This window comes from Oryctolagus cuniculus, chromosome 1 (assembly GCF_964237555.1).
Source record: "Oryctolagus cuniculus chromosome 1, mOryCun1.1, whole genome shotgun sequence".
Taxonomy (NCBI): Eukaryota; Metazoa; Chordata; class Mammalia; order Lagomorpha; family Leporidae; genus Oryctolagus; species Oryctolagus cuniculus.
Window position 1 is genome coordinate 14653462 of NC_091432.1, and position 14470 is coordinate 14667931.

The 14470-nt window shown below is 59.7% G+C and overlaps 1 protein-coding gene across 1 annotated transcript; it reads right to left on the bottom strand.

Annotated features, from left to right (window-relative positions):
* Positions 1-628: 628 nt before the first annotated feature.
* On the bottom strand, positions 629-14252 carry RTN4RL2 (reticulon 4 receptor like 2). The gene is made up of 3 exons (XM_008271357.4): positions 14088-14252; positions 8291-8772; positions 629-1933 (listed from the first exon to the last, which is right to left on the bottom strand). Exons 1-3 carry the CDS (start codon positions 14116-14118, stop codon positions 1187-1189), a joined length of 1260 nt encoding a protein of 419 aa, XP_008269579.3. The 5' UTR covers positions 14119-14252; the 3' UTR covers positions 629-1186.
* Positions 14253-14470: the final 218 nt, after the last annotated feature.

Here is a 14470-nt window from a genome sequence, read left to right on the forward strand (position 1 = left end):
CAGGATAACTGCCTATCTTGACCTACTCCATCCCTGATGCTTACACCCCACAAGAGCCAAGGCAGAGAGACTGGATGTCCACAGAGCTGCTATGTACAGTTGTGCACGTAGTACATTGAACAAGAACACTCAGCCAACCAGGCAAATGTGAGCTGAGATCCAGCCGTAGCTCCTGCTCCATCACTAAGGTATTTTCTGTGGCACAGGCTGCGTCTCCCTGAAGAGGAGGTGCCCTTTTCAGATTTGCCCAAGGCTATGTCTGGGCTAACTGGGACTGCAAATGCTAAGTCACCACTCCTTGCAGGGGGAGGTGGGAGCTACCCCGCTTTCCTGAAGGAACAGGGCCCTGGTGGAGCTGAGAGCCAGGCTGCCTGCCTTCCCCCGGCTTGGTTCCTCAGGCCCCAGGCAGCTCTGGGTTGGCGGCTGCTGCTTCCTTTGGCCATCCTGTCAGAGGTCACCCGGGGTAGTCTCAGGGCCACACCACCCTTGCTCTTCAGCTTGCGCCCCGCAGGGGAAAGCATGTACCAGCTCCAGCTGCCAGGAAACAGGTCCCCTCCTGGCCCTGAAATATACAGTTCTAAGCCCTCATCCCACTCTAGAGGTGCTGCGCCAACAAATCTTACAGGAGTTAAAATAATAGAATTTTTAATAAATTTTTTTTCCCAAACAACTTTTTTTTTTCTAAATCTTCACCACGCAGGGGCCGTGGTGGAGAGGAAAGTTCTCTCCAGGAGCCCTAAAAAGTGTCCAGGGTAGACTTAGGAGAAAAGAGTTCCTCCAGTGTCAGGAGGTGGAGGGGACCGGGATGAGCAAGGGTCCAGGGTCGCCCTGGCGCCAAGTGACGCATTCGTCCCCCAGGGGGAGCGCCCGAAGGCTCTGCTGGTGGGAGATGCACTGCAGATAAAAAGCCCCTTCGGAGTCCACTGTGGGCCCCGGGACGGCGGCTGCCCGGGGTGCCCCCAACCCAGCCTGGGGATGGGGGAAGAAGAGTTAATGGCTTGAATTGGGTTCAGCACGGCTGAGCCGCCGTTCCTGTCCTCTGGGAGCAGCCTTGAGTCCGAACAGCCCAGGAGGCAAGGAGAGAGGCGGCCAGGTCCCGGGGGGAGCCGAGGAGCTGGGGTGGGGGTGGAGAGGAAGGCGGTGGGGCCGGGCCCGGCCAGTGGCCGGAGGGTCTCAGCCACCGCAGTCAGAGGTGAGGCACCAGAAGCGCGAGGCCAAGCAGAGGCGCGGGCAGCGCGGCCGAGAGCGCCCGGCCGCGGGAGTCCGGAGGCGCCTGGCACGTGGCGCCGGGGCACGTCTGCTCGCCGCGCCGGTCCTCGCCCCCGTAGCCGCCCCAGTAGTCGTCCTCGGTGGGCGCGTCCCCGCCCTGGCGGCCCCGCGAGTCTTCGGCGGGCAGGTCTCGGTAGAGGGTGGAGGGGTCGGCGGGCGGCGCGCCGGCCTCCGCCACGCCGTACAGGTGGTTGGAGGAGCTGTTGCCCCGCGCGCGGCTGCCGGGCCGCGTGGGCGCGGCGGGCGGGCAGGCCTGGAAGTCGGCCTCGCGCAGCGCGCGCAGGTCTCGGCCCTGGCGCTCCGGGGGCGTGGCGCACGTCACGTCGGAGCTGGACACGCGCGCGCGCTGGAACCAGGCCCAGAGCGGCCGCGCGCGGCAGTCGCACGCCCAGGGGTTGGCGTTGAGCCGCAGGAACTCCAGCGCCGGCAGGTCGGCGAGCGCCTCGCCGGGCAGCGAGGCCAGGCTGTTGTTGAACAGGTAGAGGATGGTGAGGCGGCTGAGGCCGCGGAAGGCCGCGCGGTGCACACCCTGCAGCCGGTTCCCGTGCAGCAGCAGCCGGTCCAGGCTGCCCAGGCCGCGGAACACGTGCTCCGTGAGCAGACGCAGGCGGTTCCCGTGCAGGAAGAGGTGGCTCAGGTTGGCCAGGTCGGCGAACAGGTCATCCTGGGTGGGGCGGGAACAGAAGGAGAGAGAGGCCTGAGGCGCGGTGCGGACTTCTCTCTGGGAAGGGTGGAGAGCGCTAGGCAGTGTAGAGAGAGTGAGAGGCACGGATTCGAGTCCTGACCCGTTTGCCGTGGCTCAGGTCCCGGGTTCTTAAGTTTTAGGGTGTTTGAGACTCCCTTGCAGGTCCCGAGCGCTGCCCCAGCGTTTCCGATGGAGCAGATCTGGGGACGCGCTGAGTGCGCACCTGCACTGGCTCAAGCGCCCAGGTGATGCTGATGCGGCCGTAGGACTCCCGCCTCGGGTCGGGCTAAGCATGCAGACTGGGGAGCCAGACTTTGAGTGTAGATCCTGGGTCTCTCATTAACCTGCTGTGCTGCCCTGGGCGGGTCTCTGAATGTCTCTGTGACTCGATTTTGTCATCTGTAACATGTGGCCATCAGACGAAGCAACGCATATGAAGATGCCAAAGGCAAGGTTTGCATTTGGTAGGCAGGGTGGGGCTTGGCCATTGGGAAGCTGGCCATGTCAGGCATCTGACTCCTCACCCACCACCAGGAGAGGAGTGTTCCTACCTCGTGTTTGCTCTGAGGAGTAAAGAAGACAGCCCACAAAGATCGTGTGGGTGAAGTGCTGGGCCCAGGGCCTGGCACACAGGGCTCTGATCCAGTGAGGAGACCCGCAGGCTCAGGAGTTAGGAGCCCTCAAAAACCTAACTTGCCATTTTCCTAGGTTATTTAACCTTGTCGGGTCAGAGATTCCTCAGTCTGTTTACCAGGGAGAACAAGCCCTCAGCTGGCTGAAGGAGGGTTATGTGATACAGTGCTGTTGTGGGCAGCACAGCTGGCAGGTGCACAGTCAGTCAACAGGAAACAGTAGTTGTATGTCAGCAGGGGCTCTGTTCGAGTTTGGTCCCATCCTCTTGCCCCCTGGAAGAGGAGCTCCCTGGGGACCACAGGCTGGGTCAGAGGGCCGGGCATCGGCTCCACCACGCCAGGCAGCAGACAAGTAACTGCAGCCTGCCTACTACCCCCTGTAGGAGGGGCCGCTCCACCTGCCAGGGGCTGGGGCGTCATGCCAGCATTGCAAGGACCTGGGAACTGACAGGGCTGGGCATGACTCACGGGGTCTGCATTTCACAGTGGCTGTCACCTGGGAGCTGATGCTTCAGAATCCAGCAGCCCAGCCCACTTTTTACAGAGGTGCACCCTGAGGCCCAGAGAGATGAAGTCAGAGAGGGGAGCAGGACTCTGGTCCCGTGACCCTGCGGCACTGAGGTCCTTCCGTCTTCTGCAAGCCATCTCTGTGGTCAGCAGCTCCCTCAGAGACGGGAGCATCCTCTGTGCTCAGGCCTGCGCACCCGGTGACCCATTCCCTGCCCGTGGCTCTCTCCCACCTCTCTGCCTGGGGAGACAAGATGATCCCCTCGCCTGCACCACCCAGGAGCTGGTCAGAGGCCTCAGGTGGGGGGAGGGCGTTGACTCCCAGCCTCCACCCACAGCCTCCACCTTCCTGTGCTCCTGCTTTTTCTCGCCCCCTCCCATCTGGCTTCCGCCCTCTCCGCTACAGGAACTGCGCCTGCCAAGAGCCCTCCTCTTGGCCACATTGAGATCCGTCCCCTCCACCTTCTCGGCTGCCTCTGACACCAGCACTCTCCACCCCCTGCTGCCACCTCCCCAACCCCCTCCTCCCCCTCAGGCCTCCAGCAGGCTCCCTGCACCCCCACGCCCCACCCCAGGGAGTGGGCTCTGGATTCCTTGCACTGGGACACCTACTTAGGGTTTCTCTTTTTCACAGAGGGTCAGCGAGAGTAGAACACGCCCAGAGGTGTATGGTCAGAGGGTCAGTATGGGGGAGGAGGTAGCAGGGGCCTGGGGGCTTGGCACTTTGGGGACCCCAAGAAGTCAGGAAGGGAAGACCTTAGCTCCTCGGGAAGTCAGGTGCCTCTGACCCAAAACCTGGCTTTTCAGGCTGCAGAGTTCCTTGCGTCCCCTCTCCTTCCCTTCCCTTCATTTCCCCGCAGAAAGTCCTGCTCCCTGAGCTTCAGTCTTGGGGTCCATTTTCCCCTCCCGCCATCCAAGCTGTTGCCAGATCCCGTTGCCACTTCCTGGGCTGCAGCTCTGAAACCCGGCCCTTCCTCTTTCCACCCTTAAAGCCGTTCTCTGTGCATTAATAAGCTCTTGACTTTCACAGCCCTGGCCCTCCCCCACCACCCTCCCCTGGCGCCCCCTCCCTCCGGGCTAAGAGCTCTGCTAAAGTCATCCTCTTCCATTTCAAAAACCACATCTCCCTCGCCTCCCCCCGCTGGCCGGTTCACAGCTCTCTGCATCCACTTGGAATCTTAACACAGCATCCCTGCCCCGCCCCCTTCCCCAGACAGCATTCCTAGTCTTAACCTTGCTTCCCTGCAACCTCCCAGCTCAGCACCAGTCAAATCAGCTGCTGGGCTGTGTGACCTTGGACAGCTCCAGGCACCTCTCTGGGCCTTGTTTTTTTTTTTTTTCCCATCTGTGAAACAAGGGACCTGGGATGGTTGATCTTTGCGAATCCATCCTCATCTGATATTTATGAGCTGGTGCGTCCCGGAATGTACCTCATTCATTCAGCAAAGCGGTACTGTGTGCTATGTGCCAGGCCCTCCCCTCCCCCAACGCACCAGCTTATGGTGGGCATCGTCGTCATCACCCACGTCAGCAGCATCAAGCAAGTGACTTACTGAGCTCTCACCGGGTGCCAAGCCCTGTGCTACGCAGAGCCTATGTAGTAACTTCATTACAACAACCCTGTGAGGTGGATGCTATTCTTATCCCCTTCCCAGAGATTAGGAGAGGGAGGCTCGGAGAAGGGAAGTGAGTTGTCTGGGGTCCAGCAGCTAATATGTAGTGCAGTGTGGACATAAGCACCAGCAATGGTGCTGGGTACAGCTGTACCCAGAGTCGGGCCAGTTCTAGGCTGTGTCCCTTTGCAAGCCTGTGACCTTGGACTGCTGCCTTAGCTCTGCGGGCCCTCGGTCGGAGTCTGCACGCTTCCTATCCGATGACGCTCACTGTTCACTGGCTATTAACTCTGAGCGCTTTTCAAGTAGTGTCTCCTTTAACTCACAGCACCCCAAGCTTCGGGTCACTGTCTTCATTTTACACACGAGTCCACTGAGGCCCAGAGTGGTGGGGGAACTTGCCCGAAGCCACAGAGCAAGCTGGAGGGAGTCAAACTTAGGTCTGCCTGAGCACAAAGATTGCTCTTGGGGACCGTGCAGGTGCTGTAATGATTACAAGAGAGAACAGCTGTCTCCATCGCCAGGCTACACTGCAGCAGAAAACACGTTCCAGGAGAGTGGGGACCCTGTTCTGGCCCACCTCTGAGCCCCCGGCACCCAGAACACTGCCTGGCATGCAGTAGGTGCTCAGTAAAGAACCTGGGGGTGACTGGACTCAGCCAGCACAGTGCCTGGTATTCTGCAGACAGGCCCAGCCCATGAGAGCCTCCACCCCGCCCGCCTCTCCCGTTTCCACTCTGCACATCTTAACAGCTGTGCTTCTTCACGGAGCTTCCTCCAAAGCTCCCCCCCACCACCGCCGGGGCGCACCTGGCTCCACCCTGGGTCGCACCTGCACTTGGTGGAGTCACTGCCGCCCACGTGTTTCTGCCCCTGCCTCTGGCATCTCCCAGCCTAGTTCTCCCAGGCTGTTCACAGCCAAAGGCTGTCTTTTCCACCTCCTTTATAAAGGGCCGGTGTTAAGACGCTTCCTTCTCATGATGCCTGGTGTCATTCATGCCAAACACACCCCAGTGTGTGTCCAAAGTCCCCTCAGTCCAGGCCTTGCCTGACCCCAGGCCCTGACTGCCGTCCTTGCTCTGAGCGTTGACTGCTGTAATGCCATGATTTACTTGGCACTGGACTCTGTTTACATACACTAGCTCATCTACTTGTTATCACCACACTTTGTGAAAGGTATCATTTTTATGTTTCTCCATTGATGAGAAGGAAACTGAGATCCAGAGAAGGGGAGGCAATTTGCCTAACATTTAATAAAGTCAATTTCAGGTCCTCTGACTCCAGATCAGATCCTGATATCACGGAGAGGTAATTACTGGGACCTCGGAAGTCCTGGCGGTCATGAGGCTACAGGTTGAGCTTGTCTGATCGGGAAATCTGAAACTGAAATGCACCCAAATCTGAAACTTTCGTGATGCCCCAAGTGCAACATTCCACACTTTGCTTCATGCACAAAATCATTAAACTTATTGTATAAAATTACCTGCAGGCTCTGTGCATAAGTTCTAAATGAAACAGAAATGAATTTCATATTTAGACTTGGGTCCCATCCCCAAGATATCTCATTATATATAAATGCAAATATCCCCAAATCCCTAAAATCGGAAACACTTCTGGTCCCAAGCATTTCAGATAAGTGACATTTAATGTGTCTTGGGAGTGTGGCCTTGTAAATGCCTCCAATTGCAATGCTTACAAAATTTCTAGATCAGAACCAATAAGTGCTATCCTGATGCCAACATACAGTCATAGGCAAGTAGATTGAGAGACCTTAAGTGATCCGTCCGAAGAGCAGCCCGGATTTGAACCCAGGTCTGACAGACCCCAGAGAACGTGCTTTCAAAAAAATGAGCCCTCTAGTATCCTTAGGGATGGCCCCCTGCGGTGCAGTCAGCTAGCTCGTCCTGGCCACGTGGCTTCCGGAAAGTCCTCCCGCTCCATGTCCCTACAGCCAGGCCAGGCCGCTGTGAGGGCCAGTGCAGTCAGAGGACTGTGGTTGAAGAGAGCTGTGTTTAGAGAGGCCATTCTTCCCCTACAAAGTCTTGGGGGCCGCCAGCCTGAGCTTCCCCACTGTTAACTAGGAGGTAAAAGCAATCTCCCCACAGGGCTGCAGAAAGGAGAGGAAGTGGTTGAATGTGTTTGGGAAGCATGAGACTGGCCCTGTGTAGGAGGAGCACAAGGAGGGTGTGTTCTGAGACCCACCCACGGCCTCAGTCTAACCCTTGAAGTTGACCCAGATCTCCAGGATTGGGTTCAAGTTGGGCCACTTTACTGAGACCAATGTTAAATAAGGCTCGTTTCTTTTTTTAAAACAGTATTTTAACAAGCATTTATATAGCACTTACCGTATGCCAAAAGCACTATTCTGAGTGCTTTACAAATTATTCATGCGTTTATTGCTTATAAAATCCCTAGGAGACAGATGAGCTTGCTACTCCCGTTTTACAGATGGGAAAACTGAGGCCCAAGGAGATTTTTTTTTCTTAAAGTCACGTGCTTGTAAATGGTGGAGCCGACACCTGTAAAGGACTTGGCACAGTGCCTGAACCGGTGGCAGAGGCTGCTATTATTACTACCATTATTTATGCCATGGTATTTTCCCAATACACCATGCATTTTACTTTCCCTCGGCATTCGAAGGCAGGGGTTCTGTCTGTATTGTTCAGCACTCTCTGCATGTTGTTTTAAATCATTCCTGCTGTTGTTATCACTGGCATCCTCAACACTGAGTGGCTGGTGACAGCATCTTGCAGAGTGAGGTGGAGAGGGCAGAATGGATACCCTCATCCCGTCCAGCCCGGCAGGTAGCTACGGGGAGGGAGATTTTCTCCCTCCCAGGGTGGTTTGGAGGTTATGTTATTGCTTCCTGGGGAAACGGAATGGGAGGATTTGACGGTCAAACAGTCAGCATAACAACAACAATAAACAATCCTTAGGTCAATAATAATAACAATAAATAACAATGACTGTTCTTCCGTTCCCAGAGCACCTGTTTTTCCAGCTGTAACAGAGCTTTGTGCTTTTCCTCCTCCTGCCCTGGCCCTTGACACGACAGACTGGGGGAAAGGCAATCTAGAGAGGACAGGGTTCCCCTTGTTGTGTTGGAGAGAGGCGGAACTTCCCACGGGACAGAGGTGCTGGGGCCCTGCCCTCTGGCTGCACTTGCTGTGATGTGGGATGGGGGATGGGAGGGGTAGCCACTGGGCTGGGGAAAGGCAGAGTCCCCTGAGGGCAAACGTGGGGGAAGGGGAGATCACAGAAAGAGACACTGGCAGGCATGGAGACAGACATGGGGGTGTGTGCAGAGTGGGTGTGTGAAGGGAGACAGACAGAGGAGGCAGAGAGAGACGGATGGGGGAGGCAAGTTAGTGCGAGAGGCAGAGAAGGACAGGGAGGGAGAATAGACAGAGGCAGAGGGAGACAGGGGCTGGGGCAGAGAACTCAAAAGGATGGACAGACAGACAGAGGCAAGGTATAGAAAAGAGTATGGCGGAAGTGAGAGGCACGGACTCTCAGAGAAGGGTCAGAGAGAGACGAAGGGTGGCCTGGGGAGGATGGGGTAGGGGGCCGGGGGCCAGGCTCACCTGGAGGTGGAGCAGGCTGTTCTCCTGGAGGTAGAGGTACTGCAGGCTGACCAGGCCGCGGAAGATGTTGCCTGGTAGGCTGCTGAGCTGGCAGCGGTACAGGTGCAGCGACTGCAGCCGCTCCAGGCCCTGGAAGGTGTCAGGCTCCAGGGAGCGCAGGTGCCGGTTGTCACCGAGGTCCAGCTCCTCCAGGGCCTGCAGGTGGCGGAAGGTGCCCGGGTAGATGGTGGAGAGGTTGTTGGAGAACAGCCACAGGGTGAGCAGGTTGGGCCCGAAGGTGCCGGGCCGCAGCGTGCGGATGAGGTTGTTCTGCAAGAAGAGTCGCTGAGTGCTGGGCGGCAGGGACAGTGGCACCGAGGAGAAGTTGTTGGCCTGGCAGCTCACGGTGGGTGGGGACAAGTAGCAGGTGCAGAGCATGGGGCAGCTGGGGGCCGCTGGAGGCAGGGCCAGGAGCATCAGCAGGAGGCAGGCCGAGGCGGGACCTGTAGGGAGAGCCAGGTGAAGGGCAGGGCTGAGAGCCAGGGCTCTGGCCACCCACCTGCCCACCCACCCACCACAGGTCCCAAGCCCTGGTGTTCCCAGGGTTCTGGGTGCAACCCCAAAGCTGCAAGACGCCTGACCACATCCACTTGGGAGGCTCCTGGTATACTAAATGAAAAAAAAAATGCTAAGAGGACACTGAAGAAAGCACTGTGGTACAGTTACGGTTGTCTGAGGAATGTCTCTTCATTCCTGTTCGTTTTCACTGTTGCATCTTTGACCTTGCTTGGAGATGAATGTCCAAAGATTGTCAGCCCCCCCCCCCCCAACTCGGGAGTGGCAGGCAGGCAGGACAGTGCTTTCCTGTGTGGGCAGCGCCTCCTTCTTCTATCCACAGACGCCAGCAGCACCCTGCCCCCGGTTGTGACAACTGAAATGTCTCCAGACACTGCCAAATGTCCTCTGGGGACAAAACCACTCCACTTGAGCATGACTGAGCAAATGTGAGACCCTTCGGGGGACTGAAGGCGTATGGAGGCCCAGGGGTCCAGCCTGGCTGAGCCCACATGTGACCGATGCCCTCCTGTCCCGCCTTCCAGCGGTTTTCGCCTTGGAAGAACCAGAGCCTCTCCGCGCTGTTGCCAAGAGGCCCGAGGGATGTGGGGTCCATGTGGGTCTCTGTCTGGGGCCACCAGCTAGATGCGACAGAATCAGCTGGGGTCTGCAAAGAATGCAGCCTCCTGAGGCCCTGGGAATCTGCATTTTTGCATCTCAGACATAAATTGTTTTGTTGTTCTTCAAAGTGATTTTTGAAGGTTGAGTGCTTATGAGAGAGATGGATAAGCAGCCCCAAGAAGGCCCAAGGGCCTGGGGGTTCATGGGCCCAGAGCAGGTGCCTGTATGTCTGCGCTATAGCAACAGCTGCAGGGTCCTGCATACATCCCTTCCCCTGCCTTCCTGCCCTCTCTGTGGCTGATAAACTCCTGGGCTGGGACCAGCTTGTCCACTGCCCTCTGCCATGGTTTTCTTCTGGCAGCTTTGCCTGGGGCAGAGGGGCACTTGCGTACACCAAAACCAGGCATGGTTCCCTGGCACACAGCACCTGAGCACCCGACTGGGCCAGCATGGAAGGCTTTGAGGAGGGAGACCTGGTTCTCAGGCCCCAGCACCTGGCATCTGGGGGCTCCCAGTGGTTCAGAGAGCCCGGGAGAGACCGCAGGGTGGGTGAGATCTCCGAGACTGTGACTCGCCCACGCCAAGGCGGCGTGTGTGTGTGTGTGTGTGTGTCACACTCCTGAGGTTGCTGCGTGCACATGAGCGCGCGTATGTGGGTGTGATTTTGGGTGAACGGTGTGAGCCAGGTGCTCACTACAGTGAAGTATGGCCGAGCCAGGTGTGCACGCCTGGCACCAATGGCTCTGCGTGTGGCGTTGAGTATACAGATGCTGTGGTGTGCCTCAGTCCCCGGGGCGGGGGAGCACGCAGGCACCAGTGGGGGAGTCTCTTGCCTGCGCGTGCGTGCCTGTGTGTGTCTCTATTCTTTGCTTTTGGGCACCAGGTCCCCAGTGCCAGCCGGGCCCCACCGTGAGTGTCCCCAGCCCCTCCCGGCTGTGCAGTGTGTGCCGGCCGTCCTCCGCGTGTGTGTGGATACCGGGCCCCGTGCGTGTGTAGGCTGGGTGTGATGTAATACTCAGTGACACAGCGGCGGCTGTTCCATTCGCTCACACCACCTCCGCCTTTCTCGGCCCTTCTCACCCCTCCTCCGTGTGGCGTTTCACGATTACTGTCTCCGCCCGAGCTTTTCAGAGCCACGTGGGGTGGAAGCGCACGTCTCTCACCCCTCATCTGAACCAGGCAGGGGTGGGGTGTGGGAGCACAGGCAGGGCCCCTGGGTGGGTGTCCTGAGCGCTGAGGTTTGCTGCTTAGGACTGAAGATTTCACAGCTGGACAGGCCTCCCAGGTTCATGTGGGTCAGGCATCTATCTGCTCTACTGAGGGGACAACTGGGGCTCAGAGAAAGCAAGCAATTTGCCAAAGGTCACACAGCAATGTGGTGACAGGGCAAGGACCAGATGAGTCTCCCGATGCCCACGCAGGGCACAGCCCTTCCTATTAGTCACCCTGTGAGCTCTGCTTCCCCAAAGACTGACACCAAAGGAAGCCAAATCCTTCAGTGATTCCCCTTAATCCCACCCCTTATCCACCAGCTCACCAAAGAGTGAGCCCTGATGGCCGCCAGCCCCCAGAGGATTACCGAGGTCTCCCTCCAGCCTCCAGGACCAACTGCCGCCCCAGGAGAGACAGAGGGGAGCACACGTGTGCTGCCAGAGGCAGTGGCTGCTCTCCTGGTACCAGGCTCCCTTCCAGCCTCGAGGTCCAGCTGGGCAGGGGCTGGCAAGGGCCCACTCCTGGCTCCCCACTGGCCCTATGGGACACTGCCCTGCTGTGTCCCCATACCCTCTCCCGCCATGGTATTCCCTGCAGGAGAGGGCTGAGGGCTCTCGGAGGAGGGACCCTGAGCTGGGGGACCCTCATGACAGCTGCTACGTAACAGTGACAATGTTGCCATTTCTGGCCCTCACTGCTGCCGTGCAAGGCAGCTGTAACCCAAGGAGCCTCATCCATAATTCAGGCTGCGGCTCTCATGGAGGCGAGGAGGAGGAGGAGGAGGAGGGGAAGGGGGGTTGGCTCTGGGTTTCTGGGGGCCCCTAGGCTGGGCAAAGGCCCCCAGGGGGCAGAAGCAGTGGGGCTGGGGAGAGGCCCCCTCCATCCCACCCTCCCTCCCTGCCCAGTGTGTGCCCTCTTCCTCCTGCCACAGGGTCTCTCCCCACCCCTGCTTCTCATGCCGCCTGGTCACCACCACTCCTTTCCACCAGGCCATGCCTCCTCTCTCCCCAGTGACCATAGCTCCACTTCCGGCCCCCACTTGGAGCCTTCCCGGCTGGTGTGCAGGGCTGGGGAGAGGAGGCCGGGGTTCTGAGCCACGTCCATCTCCAGTGTCTCTCTCCACTGCCTTCCAGGCACAGGAAGCCCTTCAAAGCCTGCCCACCCTCTGCTCCTTCCACCTCAGGTCAGCAGGTCCAGGCTAGAGGTGCAGGGGAGTGTGGTGCAGGGGAGGCAGGAAGCCATCTGCCATGAAGCACCTACTGTGCGCCAGACCTGTGCTGCACACATTACCCACTCCATCTACAGAACACACAACCCTGCTGTGAGATCAGTCTAGAGACCCACCTCGCCAATGAAGGGAGGCTCAAAACGGGCACTTAGCTGTGCAGCGAGTGGCAACCTGGATTGAAGGGAAAGGTGTCAAGCTTCCGTCACAAGGGACTCTGGCCTTTCTTTGGGAGCCCTTCACATCATCCCCAGAAGCCAGCCCTAATATACAAGGTATAGGGAAGACAGAAGCTGCACCTAGGGCAGCCACAACGCTGGGTCGGCTGGGCTGTGCAGGATCAGGAGAGAGAGGGACCCAGGTGTGCTCTGCAACTTTCCTCTTGGGCTCTAAGTTGTGGTTGCTCTAGGGTGATGGCACATTTGAGAGTCCAGAAGAGATGGCCAGTGTCCAGAAGAGATGTCCAGAACTGACCAAGGGGAGGGAACAGAGAGAGGCCAGAACACAGTATCGATCCCGGAAGGCTGAGGTGTCCAGAGTCAAAAGTATTCATTCACCAAGGGACCATGGTCAAGGACTCTGGGCCGTCAAAGCTTGCAGTACCAAGCCTCCTAAAAAGAGTTCTCACCTCGGGCCACCCTTTAGGCCAGAGGCCCCTGCAGCAGAGGAGGCACAGAGGCCAGGGTGCTGATGCACCTGCACGAGGTCCCAGGAAAGCCTGCTGCCCGGCAGGAGAGCTGAGGGCCCTAGCTGTGGATGGAGGGGCACTGTCCCAGAGGAGAAGCTGCACACCCAACAGGCTGCTTCAGGGAAGGTCTGGGGCCTGGGGGGAGGAGGGGGCGGGGGCAGATGCTGAGGGCGAAAGGGCTGAGGAGGTGGGCGCCCGCAATGCCGGTGCCGCAGGGGCCTGGGAGGCACCCACGCCGTGGGTAAGGGAGGTTTAGAGCTGCTGCAAACAGCTTCTCACTCCGCCAGAATGTAACACCCCAAAATAAGCAGCCGCTGTGGCGGTGGCAGCGGCGGCATCCGACGGCGGCGGCCCCGAGATATAAATGGCAGCTCGCCCCACTGGAGGTCCTCGCCCAGTCTCCTCCACAGCCACACGCCAAGGCCCTGAGCCGACCCACCAGCACCAGCCATCCGGCAGACAAGGGATGTGACAGGCAGGCGCTTTGGGAATGGAGGGCTTCCCACGTGGAAGTGGGGACCAGAGGCCTCTTTGTTTCATCCCAGCAGCCCCCATCCCCGCCCTGTGCCTCGCTCCCATGCCTTTATCTCCCTCTTCCCCAGCCCCTCTCCCGGAGAGCCTCCGGTCTGCAGCCCTGGCTCATCCCGCAGACCCTCCCGCTCTGTTCTGACAGGGGTCTCCGGCCATCACCCCATCCTCTTCCTCGGGTTCTGACCACGCTTCTCATTCTCATTCTCTTTCCATCTCCCCACCCACCGGCTGTGGCCCCCCGGCCTGTCCCATCCCTCCCCTCATCTGTTCTTCCCTCTCCTCCCCCCCCTTCCTTGTTCTACATTAGGGTCCCACTTCCCTGTGGGCTTTTCCCATCCAACCTCTCCCCTCCTCCTCCTCTTCTTCCTCGGTCCCCTCCTCCCCACCCCACTTTTTCCATCCGCGACCTCCCCTTTCGATCTACCTCCCCCGGGTCCCTCTCCTACCCCATCCCCAATCTCTGGCCCGCACCGCACCCTCGCCTGTCACTCAGTCCGTGGCACCACCATCCTCTTTGTAGCGCCCTCCGTCTGCCCTGCCAGGGAAGGGTACTACATTTTCCTCTGTGCCCCCCGGCCAGCCCCCCACCCACATCGCTTGTCCTCCCAGGTGACCGGAAAGTGCTGAGGCGCCGGGCAGGAGGAGTTGCTGAGTCGGCGCTTCCCCAGCCGGCCCGAGTCCTCAGCGTCCCCCGGAGCAGGTGGAGCCGGGACAGCGGAACCTGAGCCTCCCTCCCCCCTCCAGGCCTGGTCCGCCTGCCCCTAGCGTCGCTCCGCGGTCACGAGCTCCCCACACACGCCCGCAGGCTCCCAGCCGGGTGCCCTCCTCCAACGGGCAGCTCTGGAGGCGGGGGCGCGGCCGGGGCGCGAAGCTTTGCCCCTTCCCTGGCTTCCCCACCCCCTCGCAACTGCCCCGCCCTTGCGCCTCAGAAGAGGGGGCGCCCTGCTCCCCTCCCCAAGATGCGCCTCACCGGCCGGGGTCCCTACCTTGCAGCAGGCGCCCGAGCCCGGGCAGCATCTTGTCTCGACGCTCGGGGAGGGGCGGCGTGGGGAGGGCGCTCCCACTCGCTCCCTGATCCCGCCGGACGGCGGGGACTCCGCGGGGCTCCGGCAGGGCCTGGGAGTCCCCGGGCTGCGTGGCCCGGCCACGGGGCTCTACCCTGCGCCCCCCGGGCTGCGGGCCTCGGGAGGAGCCATGGGCCCCGACGGGACGGGGCGGGGCGCGACGGGATGCGAAGGGCTGGGGCTGGCTGGCGACGCTCAGTGCCTGCGCCCCCGGAGCCGCGCGGTCTGCAGGAGCGGGTCGGTCAGTCGGCCCGTGCGCCCCGGCTGTTCGCCGAGGGAGAGGGAGAGTGGGACGGCGAGGAAGC

Excerpts from the sequence above, each read along its gene's own strand:
- RTN4RL2 (XM_008271357.4), bottom strand. The coding sequence starts at position 14,118 with ATGCTGCCCGGGCTCGGGCGCCTGCTGCAAG. Across the intron at positions 8,773-14,087 it reads GCTCGGGCGCCTGCTGCAAG|GTCCCGCCTCGGCCTGCCTC; the intron begins GTAGGGACCCCG and ends CTCTCCCTACAG. Across the intron at positions 1,934-8,290 it reads ACAGCCTGCTCCACCTCCAG|GATGACCTGTTCGCCGACCT; the intron begins GTGAGCCTGGCC and ends CGCCCCACCCAG.